General features: G+C 36.1%; 2 protein-coding genes across 2 annotated transcripts in view; one reads left to right on the top strand and one right to left on the bottom strand.

Moving 5' to 3' along the window:
* The window catches only part of LOC105368896 (neogenin-like), a 105,078-nt gene extending 98,048 nt beyond the window's left edge, over window positions 1–7,030 (bottom strand). Inside the window, 1 exon segment of the mRNA XM_011508048.1 lies at window positions 6,894–7,030. Within this exon segment, the coding sequence (XP_011506350.1) occupies window positions 6,894–6,975 (82 nt within the window). The 5' untranslated portion in view covers window positions 6,976–7,030.
* A 2,986-nt stretch (window positions 7,031–10,016) lies between these two features.
* On the top strand, window positions 10,017–17,677 carry retm (real-time). Its single transcript, XM_011508047.1, has 15 exons — window positions 10,017–10,258; window positions 12,535–12,684; window positions 12,852–12,983; window positions 13,065–13,193; window positions 13,263–13,369; window positions 13,442–13,524; window positions 13,825–14,127; window positions 14,206–14,294; window positions 14,383–14,520; window positions 14,598–14,718; window positions 14,823–14,947; window positions 16,068–16,311; window positions 16,555–16,676; window positions 16,755–16,897; window positions 17,254–17,677. Exons 1-15 carry the CDS (start codon window positions 10,196–10,198, stop codon window positions 17,321–17,323), a joined length of 2,019 nt encoding a protein of 672 aa, XP_011506349.1. The 5' UTR covers window positions 10,017–10,195; the 3' UTR covers window positions 17,324–17,677.
* The last annotated feature ends 6,355 nt before the right edge of the window (window positions 17,678–24,032 follow it).

The following is a 24,032-nucleotide window of genomic DNA, read 5'->3' as shown; positions in this document are numbered from 1 at the left end:
TTGCATCTACATGAAAATTCTGCACCAACAATTCGGATCAACAACAATGAATAAGAACAAGTGTTATTGCCCTTCGTACCAATGAATTTTCAAAGGAAAAAAAAAAAGAAAAGAAAAGAAAGGGGGAGGGCACAATTACGAAAAGCCAAAGCTTCACAGCCCAACTGACGGACTATGACAATAAGGAAAGGGAAGAAAACTAGAAAAAAAAATGTAAATATGAAGCAGAATAAGAGCCGATACGATATGTAATATAAGATAGAGAAAAAAACAGAAAATATCCAATCGCATTGGTTCGAGTATTTAAATAAAATTTGTTTGCATACCACAGAGATACAAGTACATGCGCGCGCACGCTAAGATGGGAGAGCAGTGCCTCCGCAAAATTGCTCGGACACTCGATCAAGCAAAGGCGTATTCAAATTAGAAATATCAAATGGAAAGCTTATAATACCCCCCCCCAATCCCCCAACCCCCTCTCACTTTCCCCAACTCCTACCTCGGGGAGCAGTATTCTCTCTCTCTCTCTCTCTCTCTCTCTCTCTCTCTCTCTCTCACACTCTCTTTCGTATGTATATACTCGACGAACGGGCGGGAAAAGATAATCGGAGTTCCAGAATGGACAATACGAACATTCTTACGATTGCGGTCCTATGGCAGTGCCCTTTCCTCATTTACGTGCCAACAGTGCAACATACACATGTCCGCATCCCATGGCCTCGGTCACGTGAGTGCCAAGCATACCGGTACAAGCGCACTCGCCGTCTAGAGTGCGCCTGACAAATACTCCGCAGCCATCCTGTCCCCCACCTCCAATGCTGTCTCGGGATCCTTCTCCCTTCGCCCTTCGACCCCAGTCAATCGTCTGGCGCATGTCCCCAAGCGACGATTATTTTTCACTATCCTTGCGCGAATTAAAGTGCTTGCGATTGAGCGTCGATGAAGTGTCGATAGCTTTCGTCAAGTCCATAGGTATCGCGTGCTTTTTAATACCCCCGAGTCGTCGTCCTCGAGCATTGCATAATAATTCCTTTTCACTCGAACTTTTAATTGATAATCGAAAATGCTCGGGTTCCAATAAGCTCGTTGACCATAATAACGTATTGCGTCCATATTATTATTCAGTATGGCATTAATATCCATTCAATGGAGACAAATACTTTGTTGGACTAAGTCCAACGAATCGTATTTCGATATTTGATTTAGTAAATCTGAATAACAATATTTATTATGACAAAATGTTCTTCGATCTTTAACTCGTTACATTGTTAAACTTTACATAAATAATATATACGTAATGGCCTGATATATACAAAAAGAGAGACAGATAGAGAGAGAGAGAGAGAGAGAGAGAGAGAGAGAGAGAGAAAGATTTAATAGCATGTTTTTATATAATACATTTAATCAAAGTTATAATGGAATTGTTAAGTATCAATCATATTTTAATTTCATACCATAATAGTTTTTGCAAGTTTTTGTAAAGTATTTGTAAATGCTGCCCAGCCAATTTTATCAAATTATTTTCTTTACATACGATTTGTATTAACATTATATAGTACTCACTACAATACAGCGGAAAGTATATAAATTATTTTATTAAAAAATTTACACGCTACTTAAGCTATTAGTTGGTGTTACATTAAGTGATTCTGATAGATGATTCGTTAACTTGTATCATGACAAGGAATAATCATATACAAGCTTCGAATTTGTATGAAATGCTCTGATCAATATTGATATCGAGCACAATCGTAGCAAAAATGAATAAGCAAAATTAATAAAATAACGTCGGTATTACTCTTATCTCATCGATACTTTGTAATGATTTATGTATATAACTATTGCTTTTAGCCTAAATACAGATGAAATGCGTTATATATAAAATAATCGATGAATTGAGTTTCCATTCCATACAAAGTACAAACTGTATTTAAATAATTTTACAGTAACTGAATAAATAGATGATAAATAATAATAAAGTGAAAATTATAATATTATAATAAACTTATAATATTAAGAATCATGCACATACAATATATATATATATATATATATATATATATATATATATAATGATAAAGAGAACATTAAATAATCATTTTTAAATTTGCGCAAGCGCGATAAAAATACTACTACTATTGTATTTTACTAGATAATAAAGGTACTACGAACGATGTTTAACAAATACAGTTGAATAATTATTAAAATTTTCTATTTTTAAATATCAGAAGAAAAGAAAGAAGCCTGTGCAGTTGATCTACTTTTTAGAAATCGGAGGGACACGGTGATAGGAAAGTAATTCTTACTTTTTTTCTCAGATTTGAATGCGAATTAGGGATTTTGCTTAGAGAAATACGAGTACATGCAATTTTCTACACCACAAGACGGTAGGAAACAAGACGAGAAAAGTACCCCGAATGTCCGCAACGACAACAGAACTTTGGTGATAAAAATTATTAAGCAATTACGGCTAATATCCTATTTGAGCCGTTATAAAAATAGTATAACTATCTTCAGGATAAAATAACTACTTATCGCGAACATTTTATAATCTCCCCCCCCCCCTCCCCCACCCCTTTCCGTCATCACCCTTCGCACCACCGTTATCCTTATTAAAAGCTCTAAAGTAATGGGAGGGAGGCGGGATGGGGAGGGGAGGGGAGGGGAGGGGGGCAAGGCACGTTGAAAGAGAATTAATAAATTATAATAAATGAATAGATTTATGAATTAATCAGGCGGCATTTAAAAAATACCGTAAATTAATTTTTAATTATAATGGACTGGATGTAATTAATTATCAATAGCCGGGTAGAAATTGAGTTTTCATCGGGCACAGGGCCTCGTTGGTGTGTGGCACAAACAATGCGCACCTATACACGGGTACACTGCCACGTACTTGGCATTTTATGTGCAATACTAGTCGTACAAATATACTAGACGTCGTCGTGTATTTATACTGAGGCCGGAGGCGCGCGCGCGCGCGCTAAAGAGAAAGCAAAAACGAGCAAGTCGATGAATGGAGGAGAGGCCGACGTTCGTTCGTAGAGCTAATTGAGAGCACGGGCGATGGGATGGGGAGGATGAGGGGGCGGAAAGAGGAGGAGGAGGAGGAGGAGGAGGAGGAGGAGGGTACGTGCGTCCGCGCTGGAAAAATCGACGAATAAACAAAGAAGCGGCTCGCAATTGAAGAAAATAATAATAAAGTCGAGGCGCGAGGCGGGGCGAGGCGATGCGAGCGGCTGCAATTTCTATTCGTTCAACGTTAGATGCGCTAATAGACGCCGCCAAATAAATAGTAACGAGTGGCGAAATCATAAGCTCCGGCTGGATTTGGGACATAAAAGGATGGACTTTAACAACAACGGCTGGGCCAACGACAGGTGATTCGAGCTACAATTCAGCATTGAAAGTCGAGGCTGGATAGTCGGAAAAGTTTAGCTCAGTTGAAACAGCACCGACGACGCGCTATTTTTACATTACAAAAATATTTCTGTCCAACGCGACGACATATTAATCGTCTCCGATGTTTACATTTACGCGCGCACTGGCTTTATATGTGGCGGATTGAAAGTTGAGTAAATCGAATGTACAATGAATTTTTTTGTCTTTAAATATTTCTCAACGATGCTTATGACATTTTGCTCCTTTGCGGCTACAAATATTCTCTTATTTTCGCACACAAGCCGTCAATGTATGCAAAGTATTGTGCAACATCTCTCTCTCTCTCTCTCTCTCTCTCTCTCTCTTATCTATCGGATTATTGTTGTTGAAGCCTAAACCGCCGATAGTATCGATCGGAAGTGGAGATAAAAAAATCAAATGTAATTTCGCATACTCTGACGACGAATCGCTTACTTATTACATATATAGGTAATCGGTGGAATTTTCACTTCGCGGTAAGCAAAAAAAAAAAAAACAAAAAAAAAACAAAACAAAAAACAAAAATACAAATCAGCTGGGAAAAAGAAGCTGATAATACGAATCGATAGTTAATATGCAAAATAAGAATTTCTATAATAATATACACCGTGTTCCATTGAAATTCAGAACAACATTAGCAACGCTAACTTTCGATCCTAGAAAAAGCAGTTTCCAATTGGCGCAGCGATGGCGCTAACTTAAAATAAAATGACTCGGACGAGAACGATATGGAAGGAAAGAAAGAAAAAAGCAGAGAGTCCGCGATGTGATTTGAAAAAGGAGCCTCAAAGGGAGGGCAAGATAGGATGATGGTACATTTGACAAATTGTACGTGAGATATTTCGAGTAATTTTTCGACGAAGGTCGCGTTCCGCATATCGATATCCTCGCTCTTAGCTGCATTTCTTGTGCGAAAGGGCACGAACGGGATTTCGCCCCGAGAAAAAAGTGAGCATAAAGACAGCGAGCCACGAAAGCGCGTGCAGAATTGGCGAAGGATGGTCGAGGACGGGAGTGAGCGTAAGGAATAGGAGCGGGAGGGAAATTGAGTAGTGTGTCGGCGAGGAGGATGAGGATGAGGATGAGGATGAGGATGAGGATGAGGATGAGGATGAGGATGAGGATGAGGATGAGGATGAGGATGAGGATGAGGATGAGGATGAGGATGAGGATGAGGATGAGGATGAGGATGAGGATGAGGATGAGGATGAGGATGAGGATGAGGATGAGGATGAGGATGAGGATGAGGATGAGGATGAGGATGAGGATGAGGATGAGGATGAGGATGAGGATGAGGATGAGGATGAGGATGAGGATGAGGATGAGGATGAGGATGAGGAGGAGGAGGACGGAGTAGGAGGAGGACGGAGAAAAAAAGAGGAAGATTCTACGGCGGGGCGGCACGAAGGCGTCGGAGATGATCTCGCGAGAGGAGAGCCACGCCATATAAGAAGAACACGCTGTGTTGGACGAAGCGAGATTAAACGCGAGAGTGAGAGAGAGTGAGCAAGTGAGTGAGCGAGTGAGTGAGCGAGTGAGTGAGTGAGCGAGTGAGTGAGAGTGAGGCAGGGAGGGAGAAAGAGCCGAGGGTCTCCTTGCTTTTTTTTTATCCTTTACTCATGCTGCACTCTTACCTTTCTACGGTCGTGCACGATGTATCTGTGACATACAGAGCTGGGACAATGCCATTTAGTATATGAACAATTGGACAATTGGCCTAGGCTTATGCGCTCTTTTTGCAAGACACGAGGACATACATTACATTTTCCAACGTGCAAGCACAAGCATCCAGCTTTATTGCCGATTGCCGATTGCCGATTGCCGATCGCTGCTTAACAAACTTTCCATACATTTTCAAACGCTTGGTATAACGCAATATTCTCCATGCGATGGTCAGCGATAATACACTAAGAGGTGGGAAAAATGAGATTCATCCCAGCTGTCGAGGTCATTATAGGCAAGCATAGTCCTTCGCTATTATTCTCAATTGACTTTATAAAATAATCTCGTTTGAAAATCTATCTTACGTGCAATGCAATCGAATTTCCAAAAACCAATTATTTCGTTAAAATAAAGAAAAAGATAAATGGAAAAAGAAGTAGAAGGTAAAAGTTTTAAAGCCATTCAATAACATGTATATTTGCAATTTTTAAAAGTAATTAAATTCTGATGGTTATATTCCGTATTTATTTATTTATTTATTTTTTTTTTTTTTTCGTATGCACGGCTATTGTTTAATATTGAATTTACAGAACAATAAATCTACAGTACAGTCATGAATAAACTAATTAAATTGCAAAAAGAGAATAAGCGCAAAGACGTATGCGCAATCAAACCGATATTGTTTAAAAAAAAAAAAAAAACTTGTTTCTTTTTGTTCGCAAATATTAGTAGTTTCGCCTTTACGTACAATGTATGGCAAACAATTATCTGTACTCCTTGTGATAATTAGAAAATCAATTTTTATTGGCAAAATTTTCCAATTTTAATTCCTTGTCGAATTTGCATGATAGACGACAATTATGATGGAAAATAAATTAATGCTCGTACTTTCGTCAGAGGTTAATAATTGCCAAAACATTATTTTTATTACTACCACCGGGCTAATTGATTCGAGGTGATGAGGCGGTGATGGTGGCCGGGGGGTGCGGGGTGCGGGGTGCGGGGTGGGGGGCTGGAATACTTTAACGACTGTAAGGTGGGCATGACTTTACTCGGCTTATTTATATCACCGTAGGAAAATTAGATTTTTTAGGCTCGAGCTGTTACATAAAACGAGATTCATTAGCATAACAAGTGCTTCGCACTTAAAGAAAAAGCGCGGTTGCGCAACTATTAACAGTTTTCCAATACTTTTTCAATTTTAAGCCTTTAAACATCATTAAGCATTTCGATATCAATTAAAATCTAGCTGCGGACACGTCGAACGTATCGTTCGTGTCCCCCACCCGCACCGCCGGTGCCGCTCAAGTGGCCGTTGAGACCAAGAAAAGCAGCGAATCGAGCGATTTATTTCGGAAGTGAGGTTGATTGGCCGTGCGCGCCGATAACACTTGTTTACATTCGAACGCACGTAACGGCTTGTGCAGCGCATTCGCGCAAATCGATCAAATCGATTATAAAGATTGATTGTAACGATGAGCGGGTGTTGGACGGATGGACAAAGGTTGTGAATAAATGGGATGCCGGCAAGGAGTTTGGCTTTCCTAGGACAATGAGAACGAGAGAGGAGAGGAAGCGGTGAAGGAAAAAGGGAAAGAATCACGTGTGTCCCGTACGAGCTGCTCTCGTCAAATATTTATGGCCTTTCGTCTGGGTAATCGCCGGCTAGACAATTCTCAAGAAGCGCGCGCGCGCGCGCTCGCCTCTGTTCACCTCGGCGTTGGCCGTCGTCCTACGATGGCATCTCCGTCGGCCCAACGCCGGCAAAGGCAGAGTCGTACGAAGGGATAGAGACAGAGACAGACACTTACCCAGGTGGACGAGGAACGTCAGCAGTAGCAGCAGCAGCGCGGCCAGGACGTGGAGGCGTGCACTCGTGGCCCTCGACTCCATTTGGCCTGGTGCTGGCTGGTGGCGGTGACGATGACGGTGTCGGTGTCGGTGTCGGTGTCGGTGTCGGTGTCGGTGGCGGTGGCGGTGGCGGTGGCGGCGGCGGCGGCGGCGGCGGTAGCGGCGACTCGCGCCAACTTGGTCGTGATTTTGCCTGCGAGCTACGCGACGAGGTTGCCTCTCGCGCTCTCTCGCTCTCCCTCTCTCCCTCTCGCACTATGTTCTGCCACTCTCCTGCTCCTCTCTCTCTCTCGCCCCTCACTCCATTCGCTCGCGAGCCGCGTTATTATCACGCGAGGCGACAATCGCGGCAACGAGATCGAGAGAACGGAGAAAAGGAGGAAGGAATGGGGAGAAGAGAGAGAGAGAGGTGGACGAAAAAATGATCACGAGCGTAAACAAAAGCAGAAAAAGCTCGAGCTCGCTGGCACGCGCGTATGCGTGTGCGTGCGCTTGTGCGTGCGCTGGTCCCTCGGTGGCGAAATGAGATTATTCCCTCTCTCGCTCTCGCGTTCCTCTTCGTCTCGCAGTGGCCTTTGCATACGCGGGCGGACACGCGCACACTCGCTCAGGACTCCACGAGAGCGGAGCGGTCGCGCGTTCCTCCTCCGGCCGCCACTGAGAACGTCATGCTTTGTCCCCCCGCCCCCTCGCCGCTGTCGACAGTCAATCCTCCGGCGAGTTGGCTCGAACCCGGGACCGCGCGACCTCGTGCGTCCAGGACAACGGCGAAGTAACACACGTCTGGGATGCCCTGCCTCGCGCACAACTCACGCCGGGACTCGGCCGAGTGTTTTAGCGGCCACTCGGGAGCAACGCACCACCATGGCCATGGAACTCGCGTGTAGACGGGGGCGCTCACGCACACTCGTACGGCTTGCGACGCGCGTCGTCAGGCATTACCTCCGCCTCCGCATTGTCTCGAGTCGGCGGACGTTCTGAGCTCCGTCCACGGCTCTCGGCTGTGGAAGAGCGACTCGGAGCCGAGTGAGAGGCTGCGCGCGGCGCCATCTTGTCGTGAGCTCCCGAGAACGCGACTCCGGGGCGACTCGTCCTAGCGCGCATTGGACAGCCTCCGTACTACGCAACTTACGCAACCACCTCGTGTGCACCTCGGGCTCGGACTGGCCGCGACCTCTATCGACGAGCCCTCGAGGCTCCAGAGTCGCTGGAACGATGAAGCGCGTCGTCCCTTTCGCTCTACTACTCCATTTATCCCTGCGCCCCCTCGACGCGGAACAATTTACGCTGTTTGGGTGATTAGTGTCGATCTCTCTCCCCCGCCACCCGCCCGTCGTCCTTCTCGCCCTCCCACGCCACCCGAAACCAATCCAATCCGCCAATCGCGCCATAAATTATAGAAAATAAACATTTTGGCCGCCGTGATGGCAGGCTTTCGATCAGGACGCTCTTTTGGTGTTTTTGCCGTTCGTCGACGAGGTGACACGATTTTCTCAAATGTTCTCGAGCCCTTGAAACCAGTCTGTGCCAAAAAAATGTGTTACGGGGATTATGAGATAATCGAAGGGATAAAGATATTTGAAAGACCGATGGATAAGGCTCGTTGGCTCGTTGTAGGGGAGAATCGGTGTGGCGGTCTCGTTCTGTTTTACCGTATGTCGAGGGCACGTCGCTGGTAAAAACTGTCGTGACGCGTGCGTACGCTTCTCTGGGGCCGCGATTTCGGGTCCGCGGCAAATGAACGTTTGGGCCTCTTTATTCGAGTTCTCTATTCGATTGTTGCTCGGGGCGTGGTAGGGGGCGGGGGGGGGGGAGGCCCGAAATTTCGTCACATATTGACGCTATTGGAAGATGTTGCTAGATCTCGCCGTATAGGCCGCGACGCATTTAAAACCGAAATTCAAATCGTTTTACAGCTTGGATAAAGAATAAAAACCTTGTCGTGCAATTTGGGAAGCCCTTGAATGCGCGCGAGAATCGTTTTCTTATTTTTACGGGTTTCGCTACTATGTTGCAAATATGTTGTACAATTACCGATAAGCAGCGTACGCGCAAATTTTACGTAGAGTATTATAGGTATCGCGGGTGGGTGGGATTGATTAATCGAAAGGCTTGCATAATTGACATGGAATGGTTAATGAAACCAAGTGCTTTGTACAGCTTGTGTTTAGCGTGACATGTAGTAGCGAAGCTGAGAGTAGAATATAAATAATTTGAAGAAAGAATCCGACGATCGATTGGTCGTTAAAGAAAAAGTAGGGGACTTTTGCGATGAGCGGCGATTCTCAGTATTCGAAAGATCGTTCGTAAGGGAGCGAGTGTGGTGGCGATGCGTCATCCGGTACCATAGGTAGCACGAAATCGTCTCGAATATCGGGATTTTACGTAAAGCCGTTTGAAAGTGGGCCGTGGTGGACGTGGGTGGTGGTTATGGCACAGGACGGTGTAGATTAAAGCAAAAATTGCCAGTGCGTCGGGTAAAAAGGGCAGTTTAATACGCGTCGGCAACGGTCGCTACAATACGCACACTGCACGGAAATTTAAAGCACCCCTCACCCCTCTCTCACTCTCTCTCTCTCTCTCTCTCTCTCTCTCTCTCCAACCGCCACCACCGCCACCCGCATTGGCAAGGAGGTAAGTGTGCGTGGGAAGTGGAGTGGGAGCGTCGCTCGGACGCTCGGACGCTCGGACGTTCCGTTTCACTCGGCTCTCGTCGCGCGGTGACGAGGCCTGAAAGAGATAAAAAAAAACGTACTCGTTGTGCACGTGACGGTACGGGTGGGGGCAGGAGAGAGAGAGAGAGAGTGAGAGGCGCGCGTGGATGTGTGCACACACATGCGCATACGGGTAGGCCTGCCTGTCCGTGCTAAAGAAGTGGCGAAAGCTGGAAGGAAAGAGAAGCGTCGGTGAAGTGCACTGTCGGTCGACTGCCGTTGAGCGCCGAGTCGAGGCGAGTCAGTGGAGCGTTGCGGGGACGCGCACACGCAGATTAAGTTCGGGAGATAAGTCGGGGAGAGGTCGGGGTTGCCCCGGACGGGAAGGAGGCTGTCGTCTCGTTTCGCGCAATTGGATTCGTCGTCGAGTCGTTGTAAGTGCTGCGAGGCTCGCCTTAACGTCGGCTCGCGGAGCTCATCCAGGGCGCGCTCGATCGGGTCCGAGTACTAGCTGACCGTGGCCAAGAAGAGAGTGAAGTTGCCAGAGGCCTCGTCTATTTGGCTGCCTCGGTTCGGTCGGCTGCATTGTTACCTGGAGCTACGGCAATATGGTTCAACAATACCAATCGCCCGTTCGGGTATACAAGTACCCTTTCGCCCTCGTAATGCTGGTGCGTTATTGTTTATGTCTACTTTGATTCATCATCGCAGGAGCTTCGAAGCACGCAAGTTACTTTAGACTGACGTTGCCCTCTCGCTCGTATGCCTAATTAAATGCCAACTAATCCCATATTATTCCCCGTCTCCTTTCCTCGTGTTTACATTTGTGCGTCGCGCGTGTTTGGGACTTAAAAAAATTTTTTCTCGACCTTCCTTTCTCTTGTTATGTAGGCACATCTACGAGCATCGAAATCTTCTCACAAACTCACAGAAAAGTCTAATTAAATGGCATGGAAAACGTCTTATTCATTCTGACTCATGACAACTAATTCGTTCTTTATCGTAGGTTCTCAACAATTTTTTTTGTTTTTGTTTTTTTTTTCTTTTTTTTAATATCATCTCGATCATTATCAGACAGAATTATTACGTTTATTTGTCTATTTTATTTCACAAAAAAAAATAACATCTTTTACTCTCACTCTCTCTCTCTCTCTCTCTCTCTCTCTCTCACTCACTCACTCACTCACTCACTCGCTCACTCTCTCACTCTCTCTTTGTCACAAATGTGCGCGCGCGCGCGCACACACAGGGACACACGCGCCTACGCGCGCGCACAAAATAATCCTTAATTTGGTTTGCTCTTTAGAGGCAATGGGAATTTATGCCGAAACAATAAAGTAAAGTAAAAGTTTTTAATTACGATTTAACAGAGCAATACTTTTAAACCATTTTACACATATGCATTTACAGTCCATTGATATTCGTTAAAAAAAATTCATTAGCGATGATTGCATAGGAATTCATAGAATGGAAAATTACACTTAAATCTATTTTATTTGTAATCCAGAGCTTTCATAATGCACCTATTTAATTACAATAATTATATTGAAATCGTTCGTTGTATCTTTTCATTTTTCACTAGAAAAGCATATAAAATAAAAAATAAAAAATTAAAAAAAAAAGCCAAAAAAAAAAAAAAAAAACCAACAATCTATATCGAAAACGTCTATTACAATCTTATAGGTAATTAAATTATCATTAGGAGTTTTCATTATTTGTTTCCTTGATACTTGGCTCATCTATAAGTATTACTTACCCTATATTATGAAGGAATTAATGCTGAATCGGTATTTTCCCACTAATTTCAAAGTGCCATTATTTGACTCTTATGTAAGATAAGAGTCTTTGTTACAAAAAACTTAATTATTCCAAATTTATTAAATAATAATTTTATTATCATTAAGAATTTTCATTATCTGAATTATAAATTACTGCAGATAATAATGCATTCGTTCGAAATACAACATCGTCAACATAATCAATGATAATTATTACTTAAAAAATTTGTCAACATAATCTAATTAAATAAGAAATTATTAATTATCAATTCACTTTAATGTAATCAATATCTTGACGTTCGTAATATATAATATCGCATGAATCCATCCATGAATGCTCCAACTAATTACCCTATTTATTACTTTTACTCTGGATATTGTTCATTATAAATTCATATATATTTGCTCAACTTATGTATTGTTCAGGTATTAAAAACTATATCAATTGATAAAATCGTGTCTTTTGTATGTAAAATGCTAATCGATAGAGTCGTTATCGTCTTTTCTTTACATTATTGATAAGTCAAAATAATGAGTTTGACATTGAATTGGTGTGAAGTACCTGGGTAAGGATTACTATAGTCATGCAGTTGACTTGACAATGTAAACTAGTCCATACATAATGACCTTGAAGCATACTATATAACCTTTAACAGAAAAACGATAATAATTCAATAATTCAAGCGTAATTGCAAAACCTCGTTAAATATCTTTGCTTTTCTAATATTCTCATTATATCTGCCCAAAAAGAAACAACAATTACATCATTAATGCACATATCGCTCATCTATATAATATTATTGTTTATATAAGCGCACTATAGTAAATATTAAGGTGTATATTTAAGTGAGAAAATTGAAAAATTTGTTAATATCCATAGCATTTTAATCGCCTAATAATTTAATAATAAAAATATATCAATACATTATTCTTTATTAGCTTTATATTTATTAAATATTTGATATATTATTATTATTGTTGTTGTTGTTGTTGTTGTTGTTGTTGTTGTTGTTGTTGTTGTTTCAATTATTTAGTTATAATGAAACTTATGATAAGTAATTGTATTTATTTATTTACAATAAATATAATTTTAAGAATTAATGAATATGATTTTATCGAATATTTTAATCGTACTTATTATATTTATTCTTTGTCCATTTATTGTTAAGGCTTATGAGCGGCGATTCCCCACGTGTCCACAAATACCAGTTTTTGTAGGATGCGAGGTAACTATGGATAATGAAAGCGAAGGTGGAGCAATCAGAACAACGGAAAGAAGATGTAAATTAAACGTTGATGCACCATATATTTTAAAAAAGGTATGCGTTAAATAAATGTATAAATTTATGTCAGAAATTTGAGTTTTGTATATGGCAATTCTTTGTATAGAAAGATATACCAAGACAATATTCAAATATCCAATATTCATCGTATAATATAATATTTCTTTGTTTTAATTTAATAATATTGTTATTATTTATAATAGATAATAGGTGTAGACTTTGTATATTTCATACAAAGGAATGTTCTTGATAGACGTAATAGTGTATTAGAAATTGAAGCATATAACGAGAGTTTCTCCACTAGGGTAACGGTTATAGAAAAGTGTAGATACTTTGTAAGTAAATTTAAATTTCAAAAATGAATTTATAATTGAATAATGTTGCAATAGATAATATAAATTAAATGGCAATTACAGATCCATCCAGAAAATCCAGAATGGACCTGCTTTGAACAGACAGCTAGTTTAGATATTAAAAACTTTTTTGGATTTGAAAATTCAATGGAAAAGTTAGCGATGAAACAATACGCACAGAACATTGCCAAGGTAAATTAATTCTTAAAATACAATATAAGATTAAATTGAAAGATCTGTTTAATTAAATGCAAATTTTAGGGAAAGGAAATCATTGAATATTTTGTGAATGAATTAAAAGAAGAGGGTATAACATATGTTGAGCCATGGCAGGATCCATTGAAAGAAATTAATGTTGTAGAAGAAAAGTCAGTATTAATAATAAAGAATTTATCGTTTTCTTTTAAATTTATTACTTAGTACTTTGTAAATTATTACAGGATTTCTCCCAAAGAAGAGAAAAAAGAAGTGACTAAAGTCAATGATCACGGTTCTGTTGAAGGCAAACTTCCTGGCAGTCGAGGTACAAATATAAACACTTTTGTTTCAGTTTTAAGTAATAATTTTATATAGAAATAAATGACAAACTTCTATTCCAAGTTATTCCAATGATAAAATCATAATAGTTCATTAGTTTAAAGTACTTTATTTTACTTTATTTCAACAGTCAGATAAAATGTAATCTTATATCAAATTGTATAACTAAAATTGTTATCTTAATTAATTTGAATATTGTGATACTATTGTTCGAATAGCGTGCAATGATTTAATGTGAGGAATATACAAATGCTTTGTTAAGATTCCGTGGAAATGATTATTTCAGAAATGCAATTATCTTCCGATTACATCGAGAGGTATCTTGGAAAACTTGACATGATGCAGGAAAGCAAATTAGTACAATTGAGACATAGCATCGAAGAGTTGAGAGGCAGCTCCGTACCTGGTGATGCCACTCTATTGCGTTTTCTACGAGCTAGAGAATTCTCTGTAGAAAAAGCCAGAGACATGTTAACGCAATCGCTTCATTGGAGGAAAAAGCATCAAATTGATAAGCTTCTTGAAGAATATGAAGCTCCTCAGGTTGTGAAGGATTATTTTCCTGGGGGTTGGCATCATATTGACAAAGGTTAATAATCACATAGAATTTTAATAAATGGTTTGACAAACAATATTACTCTTATTATAAATATTTGTAAATTTTTAGAAGGTCGACCACTGTATATTTTAAGGTTGGGGCAAATGGATGTTAAAGGGTTACTAAAGTCAATTGGTGAAGATGAATTGTTACTATTAGTATGTATTCATAATTGCTTGACACTTTACAAGATAATTTTAATATATATTGCTATTAATACTTGACATTCTTGTGTGGATATAATAGGCTTTGCATATCTGCGAAGAAGGTCTTTCCTTGATGGACGAAGCCACAAACGTCTGTGGTCATCCGGTTTCTCAATGGACATTATTAATTGACTTGGAAGGATTGAATATGCGTCATTTGTGGAGACCGGGTATAAAAGTAAGATGATAAAGTTTTGTTTTCTATTTCTAATATTTGTATAATATTTATTTATAAATATAATGATTGTGTTGAAGGCTCTGCTTCGCATTATTGAAATTGTCGAGTCTAATTATCCAGAAACAATGGGTCGAGTATTGATAATGCGAGCTCCAAGATGTTTTCCAATTTTATGGACTCTCATTAGTACATTTATACGTAAATAATCATTTTCAATCCTCCCTCTACCGCATTATAATAAAAATACAAATAAATAATGTATAATTAAAAAATTCATTAAAATTACCATTGTTATTTTACAGATGAAAATACAAGGAACAAGTTTATATTTTATTGTGGTACTGATTATCAAGAGCAAGGAGCTGGTGGCCTTACTGATTACATTGATCCTGAATATATACCAGATTTTCTTGGTGGTTCGTCAGAGGTATGAAGATTTTTATTAATTTATCAGTAATGTTTAATTTATTTAACTCGTTATTCCATGAAAAGTTACGATACCTTTGTAATTATATTAAAGAAAATATAATGGTATATTACATACGTGCACACATATAAATATATATACGTATGTATATATATGTATATATATATATATATATATATATATATATGCGCTTATATAATACAAATTTACTATAAGTTGATTCTTTAGTTTGTATTTTACTTTTTTAATAAACAGGAAATTTTGTGCGAAGAGTATTGTGTAATTCCTCGACGCTTTTACATTTTTGAATCATCCAATGACGTAAGATTAATAACTTAAAGATTCCGAATTTTTTGAAATTCACTTTTTTAAGGAACACACAATCGTTATGAGTGATGTCTTTTAAATAAATGTAACGATTTGCACTATGTTTTAAAGCACTTGTTAAATTAAATTTTTATTGTAACTTATTAGTTAAACCAGATGTTTAAATGTTTCTGTGTAATACATTAGACGTCTGAGTTAAATGTGCCAATGTAACGTTTTACGCTTATCCTGCATTCATGAAGTCAGATGTGTCGATTCGCATCATTGTAATACATAAGTTCTATTATTCTTATCAACGAATATAATTTTACGTTATGACATTGAATTGTTAATTTTGAATTTTAATTAAAAGTGAAATGTACGAATGCGATTAAAAATTTAAGAATAATTATAAATTTTCTTTTGTGAAATTGAAAATTCACACTTGTTATGAAATTACTTATTCCACTCTATCTTATAATAAATAATGAAAAATTCAAATCGAGTACATATTTTAATATTATTACTATGTCAATATTTATGATATTTTATTACAATAACTTTTCAATAATGTTAATACATTTATTTTGAAATTCCTTTTCAACAATGTGTAAATTATGTATTTGTATTAATAAAATGTTAATTGATATTAATAATTGGCATTTAAACTATTGTATAAATCTTATTTATAAAATAATAGAATTTGTTAACAAAAATTGACCCTGTCTGTTATTCACATTCATTAGCAATGAAATTAAAAATGCATTTATCCATTAACTTTCGTAAGATACCTATATTTGTTTAAATCTTTTAGACGTATGTTATGGAAGGAGGAGTTGTGCCAAAGAATCTTTACAAAGCTGATCTAGAAGGAACGTCTACTGAACACGAGCATAGCTTATATCATTCTATTAGTCTCAGTCGTGGTCAAGTACACAATGTTGCTATACATTGCAACGATCCATGCGCTGTTCTCACTTGGGATTTTGACGTGATGCGTTACAAAGTTTTATTTACTGTATTATATAAATCTAAAATAAACGATGCTACTGGTTTAGGTAACTATAATAATTACTTATATATTTTCTAAGCCAATCGCAGGCATTTATTATTTATTATCGATGTTTCATATTTTATGTAAATGTGCCATGATTTTATCGGTATTATGTAATGCTGGAAAAAAAAATTGTTTCAATTATAAATGAAAATTTTTAATCCTCAATAATTGAATTTTATTAATAACGTTTTGTACGCACTCATATTTACTGCAAAAATTTCAAATAATTTGTGTAATTTCTAAGCTGTCCCTGAGGTTACGACAGTTATTGATCAAGATGTAACAGGGCATAAAGAATGGAAAGAAGGAGTTAATTGTATAAAAGTTGAGCAAAGTATCGTATGCCATGATGGAGAAAGTATTCAGGTAATTATAAGTGAAATTAAAATGACTATTGTATATAATTTTTATTTGTAAAATCTATAAAAAATTTGTTATTTTCAGGGTACTCACATTATGCAAGAAGCAGGAATTTATATATTGCAATGGCAAAATCCAGAAGAGCAAGGAGAATTTCTTCCATCGATAAGCTCCCATAAAGCGCAGTTAATGTATTTCTACGAAACTTTACCATCAGCGCATTACAAGTAATTAAATTTTCTTGAATATTATTGAAAAAGAAATTTTTTTAAATTTGAAAATATTTTCATGCCAAAAATGAGCTTAGTAATTGAAATAATGTTGTTTGTTTATTTAAAATTCTTTTTAAATTTATTTATATAAATATTTCTCAAAAGGTAGTTATTCCCTCGGAATTAATGTAATTTACGACGTATATTTTTGAAATGAAAAGAAGAAAAAGAAAACAATATTAATACCTAATAATATAAATAATTTTTCAAATTATTATATGAATAATATTTTATATAATATTTAATATATAAATAATACACTATTTGAAATTATTTATTAAAACTTTAGTAATGACATTTTGTTGTTGCAGGGGCTCCATGATGAGTCTGCAATCGGCAATAAGTGGACGATCGGTCGCAAGTTCCTCTTTGTCCAGATGAGAAGTAAGTGCGTGTACGAGCAAAATGGAACCAAACGAGCAATAAAATTTAATCTAATGATAATTAAGCAGTGTCCTTGGACACGTATTAATCGTCATAGTAAGCCAAATTTATACCAAGTATGCTCGCTACGATTTTGGACGTCTAAGCTATAGTTTAACAAACAAAGTTATACAAAGCCCTGTAAAAATAATCAATTTGCTGTTATAGGAATACAATCGTTGACGGAATCTGTTAGAATGTAATATCGTCGTTGCCTTAAAAATTATTTTGGTACGTAAAATAATCTTGCGCGAATTTCATAAACCATGGTTAAAATGGTTTTCCATATTTACTAGAATATCATCACAAGAAAAGTAGAGCCATTTTAAAGTTTACTTTTACAGAAAGAAAATATTTTAAAATGTCTTTAAAAAATTATTTTATATTATGAACGTATAAAAAGTACGTTTATCTTAAATTATTTATATAAAGATAATTTATACCAATCATAAATGAGATTCAATGATCTGAATAAGATCTATAATAATATGTTGACCATCGATTACACTAATTATAAAAAGCATTCGTTATTTATAAATTTATATCGAAAGGGCTTTTTAATCTAAATGTATATTTTTTTAAATGATTATTCAAATTCTTTTTATCAATAGCCAGTACATTGCTTAGAATTTTTCTTCGCTTTATAATTGCAATATAATTTAAGTATTTTAAAAGGATAAGAAAAATAATCGATCGATTTAAATAATAATTCCCAATGAAATCTAATATTTACATCTATTGAAAACGTAGTCAATATATTATTCTTATATACTTTAAATACGAATAATATTATTTTGTATTAATAAGTAATATAACATGTCGGTTATTTAGTCCTTATTTTATTGTAAAACTCTCTCGTCTTCTAAAATTGTAGATAAGAAGTAGAATATGGAAATACTAAATTCTATTAGTATTATGCGGAAAAATTGAAATGATTTTATAGTCAATAAGTTAATCGTTGTTTGAACTTAGAGCTCATATGAAATTTATCTCTTTTACGTAGTTTATACCGTTTACTCATGAATTAAGTTTATAATCGTTATTTATTGCCAATACACATTTCTATATTTTAGAAATAATAAATTATTAACTAGTAGTAAGTAAAATGTTAAATACTTGAGTGTATGTTATATAAGGAAATGGAACAAAATTCAATCAAGTTTAATGATACTTAATATTCAAAATGTGGAAATTCATTTTCCACCCTGAAAGTTTGTTTATATTAAACTATATACATAACATTCCTATATAGAATAATATTTGTTGGAGATTTAACGGATCTACTTGTTATATAGGAGTTATCATTGGTTGGATTGTACAAAATCTTCATCATAAATTATCGAAAAAAACAAAACAAAAACAAAACAAATAAAAAAAAAACAAAAACGCATGGTTATTATTATTATTATATATATATATATATATATATATAAATCGATAGAATGTTGTCTTTTCTCTGTATAAAGATAATAATATCCTTAATACATAGGAAAGCATAGTATTAAACGAGCATCACATGTTGATTTAAGCTTTGATCCTAATAAGGTTTTTGAGCATCACAATAAATAATAGTCGCAAAATACGTAATTATTCAATTTTCATTAATTCCAGTGCACCCATCGTTTGAGTGAATCCTGGAATATAGATATTGCATACATCTTGGTCCGAATGGTTACATATCAAGTCTTGCCATTATGTCACTGTTACATTATGCGTCCAATCCGAGTCAACGCCAATCACTTTTTATATGACCGACCATGTTGAATGCCTTCCAATTAGCCTCCTCATAGAAGCTTATTTGATTTGGTTCTCTATAAATTGGTTTCAATGCATCAAATACGAAAAGATCCTTCCGGAAAAGATCCGAATTGGCCCATTAAACTCGCGACTCTTGTGCACGATGATTTATTAACTAACATTGTGTCATAATTCGGGGAACATTATTAATGCATCATGATTCCTAAATTTTTGCTTAAGCGTTTGGCATTATTCGATATCTTAGTTGCTTATATCGAAATAAGTCCTAATTATTCAAGTTAGGCGCTGCTCTTTATCCACGCAAAGATCTTAATGCGATGGTGGGTGTCAGAATGGTTATGACTCTTTGATCGATAAGGCGATTTAAATTCGCATTTAATATCACTAGTTGATAATTTAATAATTTTATCGACGAATGTGTGTGCGCGCGCGGGCGCGTGTGTACGTGTGCGTGCGCGTGTGCCTGAGAAATACTTATCGCGGAATTTCTTCGGATAGTAGCAATTTGAAGAACAATCATGAAAATGATTGGGGCGTTTTTCAAAATAACTTCACGTCCCCCCTAGAGAAACATATCGTATAAAAAAAAAGTTAGTTTAATTGTCCTCGAAAAACTAAAAATTTAGCTAGTTTGATTAGTCCGTCCTTCGGATAACTCGAATTAGGTACCTGCATAGTATGATATTGCTCGATATTTAGATCTGGAAGTGAAAAAATAGCGTCACCTTGTCTAACATAACACCAATGCGCGTATGCATACATGTGTATATGCATAGGCGAATGGAGAGATGACGATTGACGTTTCCAATACAATAATAACATTGACTGTTCTTCTTTTCTTCGACAGTGCTATGAATGTATTGTTATAAAATTAAGATAAAACTTCAGGGATGTCAAATACGTTTCTTCATTAATTGATTGGCAAACTCTCGGTATTATTTTTATTGGGATTAAGTTTTAAATAGACAATCGATCGTATGCATATGCAAGTGTGATTGCAATTACTCGACAAAATATCGCTACTAGACAAATATCTACCAAAACTCATATTGGAGATTAATTTAAATACAACCTTGAATGTACGTATATTAATATGTAAGCATAATGCAAAGACTGTCCAAATTTCGGTTACCTTAAGAGACAATATAATAATAATTATTATTATTATTGTTAATCTTTATGTTCACTCGAAGCCAATTTGGAGTATAAGTACTATAATAGATCATTCGTGTTGAACTGTTTGACTGTCCGAATTAATTCATATTAGCATAATTTAAAACCGAATACATTTAACTACTGCCTTGTTACATGATTTAATGTTGATCGTAAATACTTGTGTAATCAAATTTGAATATTAAATTCCTAAAATATTAAAAAAAAAAAAAAAAAAAAAAAAAAAAAAAAAAAAAAAAACAACCGTCAAAAGGGAAAATTTAAAAATTATTGCAACCGTCTAGACTACTCTCTCGATGGTACAGATGAAACTTCTCTCATTACATTATGGTCATCAGGAAGTAATTAATATTGATAAATGGTCAATTAGGCGCAGTTTTTCTATCATACACACATTAATCAACAATATGAACGGTATGAGGTCCTTACTTATCTTCAGAATATTCGCTGTATTTATCTTCGATAACAATTGAATATTGGTCGCGAGATTGTTGTCAGTGTCGTTGCGTCGTTGAGTTTGCAATCGTATAATCTGCAATAACTGTGAGTCAGCGTTAGTTTGATATAAACGTCAATGGAGAAAAGCGGATAACGCAAAACAAACTGTGTCTTCGACCTTCGTCCTTGTACCATTGTACCAAAGACCGGAAGATAAAAACAATAAATAAAATACTGATCAGCAAATTAAATGTTACCGTAATCTGTAATCATATAAATAAGAACAAATAAGGTCACTTGTAAAAAAAAAAAAAAACTTATTACTTTATAAAAATCAGTTTGTAAACAAGAGATTGAATTTCAGTTAATTCGTGGAATAAAGCTTCGATTGAACCATTGATCTGGGCAGTCTGGACAGTTTAGCCCGAAGGTTAGCCCTATCAGGCTTTGATTCCATAAGTCATTGATGTAAAGAAATCACTTCTTCGTGATCAGCATTAGGCCAAATATTATGATGTATCATTAAATGTGCTATCAAAGACGTAGGACTTTATATTTATATATGTACAATCGTCTTATGTACAATTCGAAATCCAAAAAGGTAAATTTTGCTCGCACCATAGAGTTTTCAAAAAAAATCGCTAGAAATTCTTATTCGATATTGAAAAAATCAAATGGGATTTAACTGAACTGAATTTGCTTAATTATATTTATGGCTTAAAATACGTTTAAATGTATGAAATTCTTTTTATTTGCAAGTTAACCGGTATTTTGCTAACTTGGCTACGATACGCAATTTAAAATTATTTCAAATGAATCACCAATGGCTTTTCATTAGTGATTATTTTCTAAAACATTAATATGCTTACAACTTATTTTGTTAAAGAAAATATATGATCATTTTTTAACGATTCACTAATTCATTCATACTTTTCATTATAAAACAAATTTTCTCTCTATTATATTCTCTATATTACATTCTATTATGTTTTTCAAGGCTTTGTAGATAAATTTATTCATTTTAATGGTAAAAAATTTGATGAGGAAACTGAATTCGCGATTATAAAGATTTCAATTTGTACATTTAATTTATTATTTTTCAATATAAATCGAATTTTCGACTGTAAAAGAATGAGAGAGAGAGAGAGAGAGAGAGAGAGAGAGAGAGAAAGCAGTATCATAATGGTAGAATACAGCATAAAACGGTTTTTACTTTATGACACTTGATCGATCCGCTAGCTGATTCATAAATCGTTCTAATCACTTTATAATTAAATGCGACGATCTAAATAGTAGTAATATTATTCATACCGATGCCAAACTAAATATTTTTTATCACTTACAATTTTACTACATTACGAATGTCTAACGTTTATCGATGATTATTCATTGGACAATTGACGTTTACTGTGTCAATTGAATTGATCAACATGGCATTCGACATGCCAGTATGAGAACGAGCTGGAACAGGTGTTATCTCGCTATGCAATTGACAAACTTTAGTTTTAGTTTGTCCTAATCCAATTGCCAGTTGAGTAGCATGAAATACAACGATGGATAAATCAAGCTTACAAACAAAAGCGGTACGTGCTCGCGAATTCGATTCATCGTATCATAATGGCTCGCCCATAATAATCTCACAATTAGCCTTGACTGCTCCAGTTGTAATCGCAATGGAATCTCGTTGAATTGGATATCCCGGCACAGTTGATCATTTTCATCAACCATCCACCGAAGCACGGTTTTACGATCGTATTCACGTATCAATCACCTCGTATCATCGCTCAACTCGATAAAGGTGGTGCTCGTGCGGTTATTCTATCATTAACTCGAAATCGTCCCTCTCGCATTGCGCGGACCATTATCAATTTTAATTTTCACGCTATTCATTTAAGATAGATACGGGCAGTTAGACTCCCTTAATGTTATAATTGTAATCGATACACTTGGGCACCTTTAATTATTAGCGATTTAATGCGTAAACGCGGCAACAATTCCTTGTTGGCCAAGTGTGCGAAATGCGCATTAATACCTATTGTCGAGGGGGACGCATTAATTTACAAAGCTTTCAGCGCTCATTATTAATTAGGCCACTTTTAATTCACACCGGATGACTCCACTATCCGATGATCCGTCCGATCTCCGCCTTTTACTCATAATTTTAAACGAACGCATTCTTTAACACTTTTATTTCATGTTGTCTCGCGTACCAAAAAAAAATCACGAATACCTAAGGTGACTTGAGTAGTGCTTGATTAATCACATTTAAACGTAGTTGGGTATAACGAGTAAAAAAAAAAAAAAACAAAAAAAAAACAACTTCAACCGCGCGATTCTATATTCCAATAAGATCAATAATCTATATCGCTTTGATGCACGACGTCGACGAAACTACCCCCAAATTCACATACGCATTTTAGAATGCGACAGATTATTTTTTAATGTTAAATACATAATACGAGTAAATTAAATGAAAAAAAATTTGTACAACATTTATTCACTGTTACGAAAAAGCATTTATTAAGCAACGGTATTTTTCATTAAAATTATGCCCACTCGTATGACGACTCATTTTGAATTTGAACCAAGATATATTTTCTTAAGGAAAGTTGTACAAAAATGACGAAACATCAGAAGGATTCAATAAATGATGTGATGTGTATTATAGTACGGAGGATAAATGGCGATGATCAATTATACTTTAATGAGCAGTGTCTCCTTTTTGAAACGAATTGTTCAAAGTGTGATGTAGACAAGTTTAAGGAACTTTTATCATTAAAAAAATAGCCTTAGAAAAGAAACGACGTTGTTTGCAAACTTAGAATATAAAATATAAATTAATGGCAAACAGTTGAATTTGGTAGTCGTAACAATAAAGTTGCATATTATCTATCTATTTAAGTATGCAATCATTGCAATTCAGTCCAATCAAATATCAACCTCGTGACTATGTCTATTTTTAAAAGATGACTATTAATAAATTTGACTGTTCTGCTATTCAAATTGTTCAATCTGTAGCGAAAATTATACGTGAAAGAAATATATCTTCACTTGGAACTGTAGTACAAGTCTATTCACTATGACAGTGTAATGTGATAAAGAAAATAACTCATCAATAAAATACACAATTTAACAAAGTAAATATGTTGTATTTTTATTATACCTTAGAAAAAGATGAAAAAAAAATCATAATTACTTTAATTGCAGTAAATTAAATATAATATAGAACTTATTCCAGTAAAAATGCACAGTAATCAATTATATTTATGAAATTATTTTAAAATAATCGTAAAAAGAT

Source organism: Ceratosolen solmsi, unplaced genomic scaffold (genome assembly GCF_000503995.2).
Source record: "Ceratosolen solmsi marchali unplaced genomic scaffold, CerSol_1.0 scaffold1, whole genome shotgun sequence".
Classification (NCBI taxonomy): Eukaryota; Metazoa; Arthropoda; class Insecta; order Hymenoptera; family Agaonidae; genus Ceratosolen; species Ceratosolen solmsi.
Note: the sequence above shows the minus strand (reverse complement) of the source record. Positions and strands in the feature narration are given on the sequence as shown.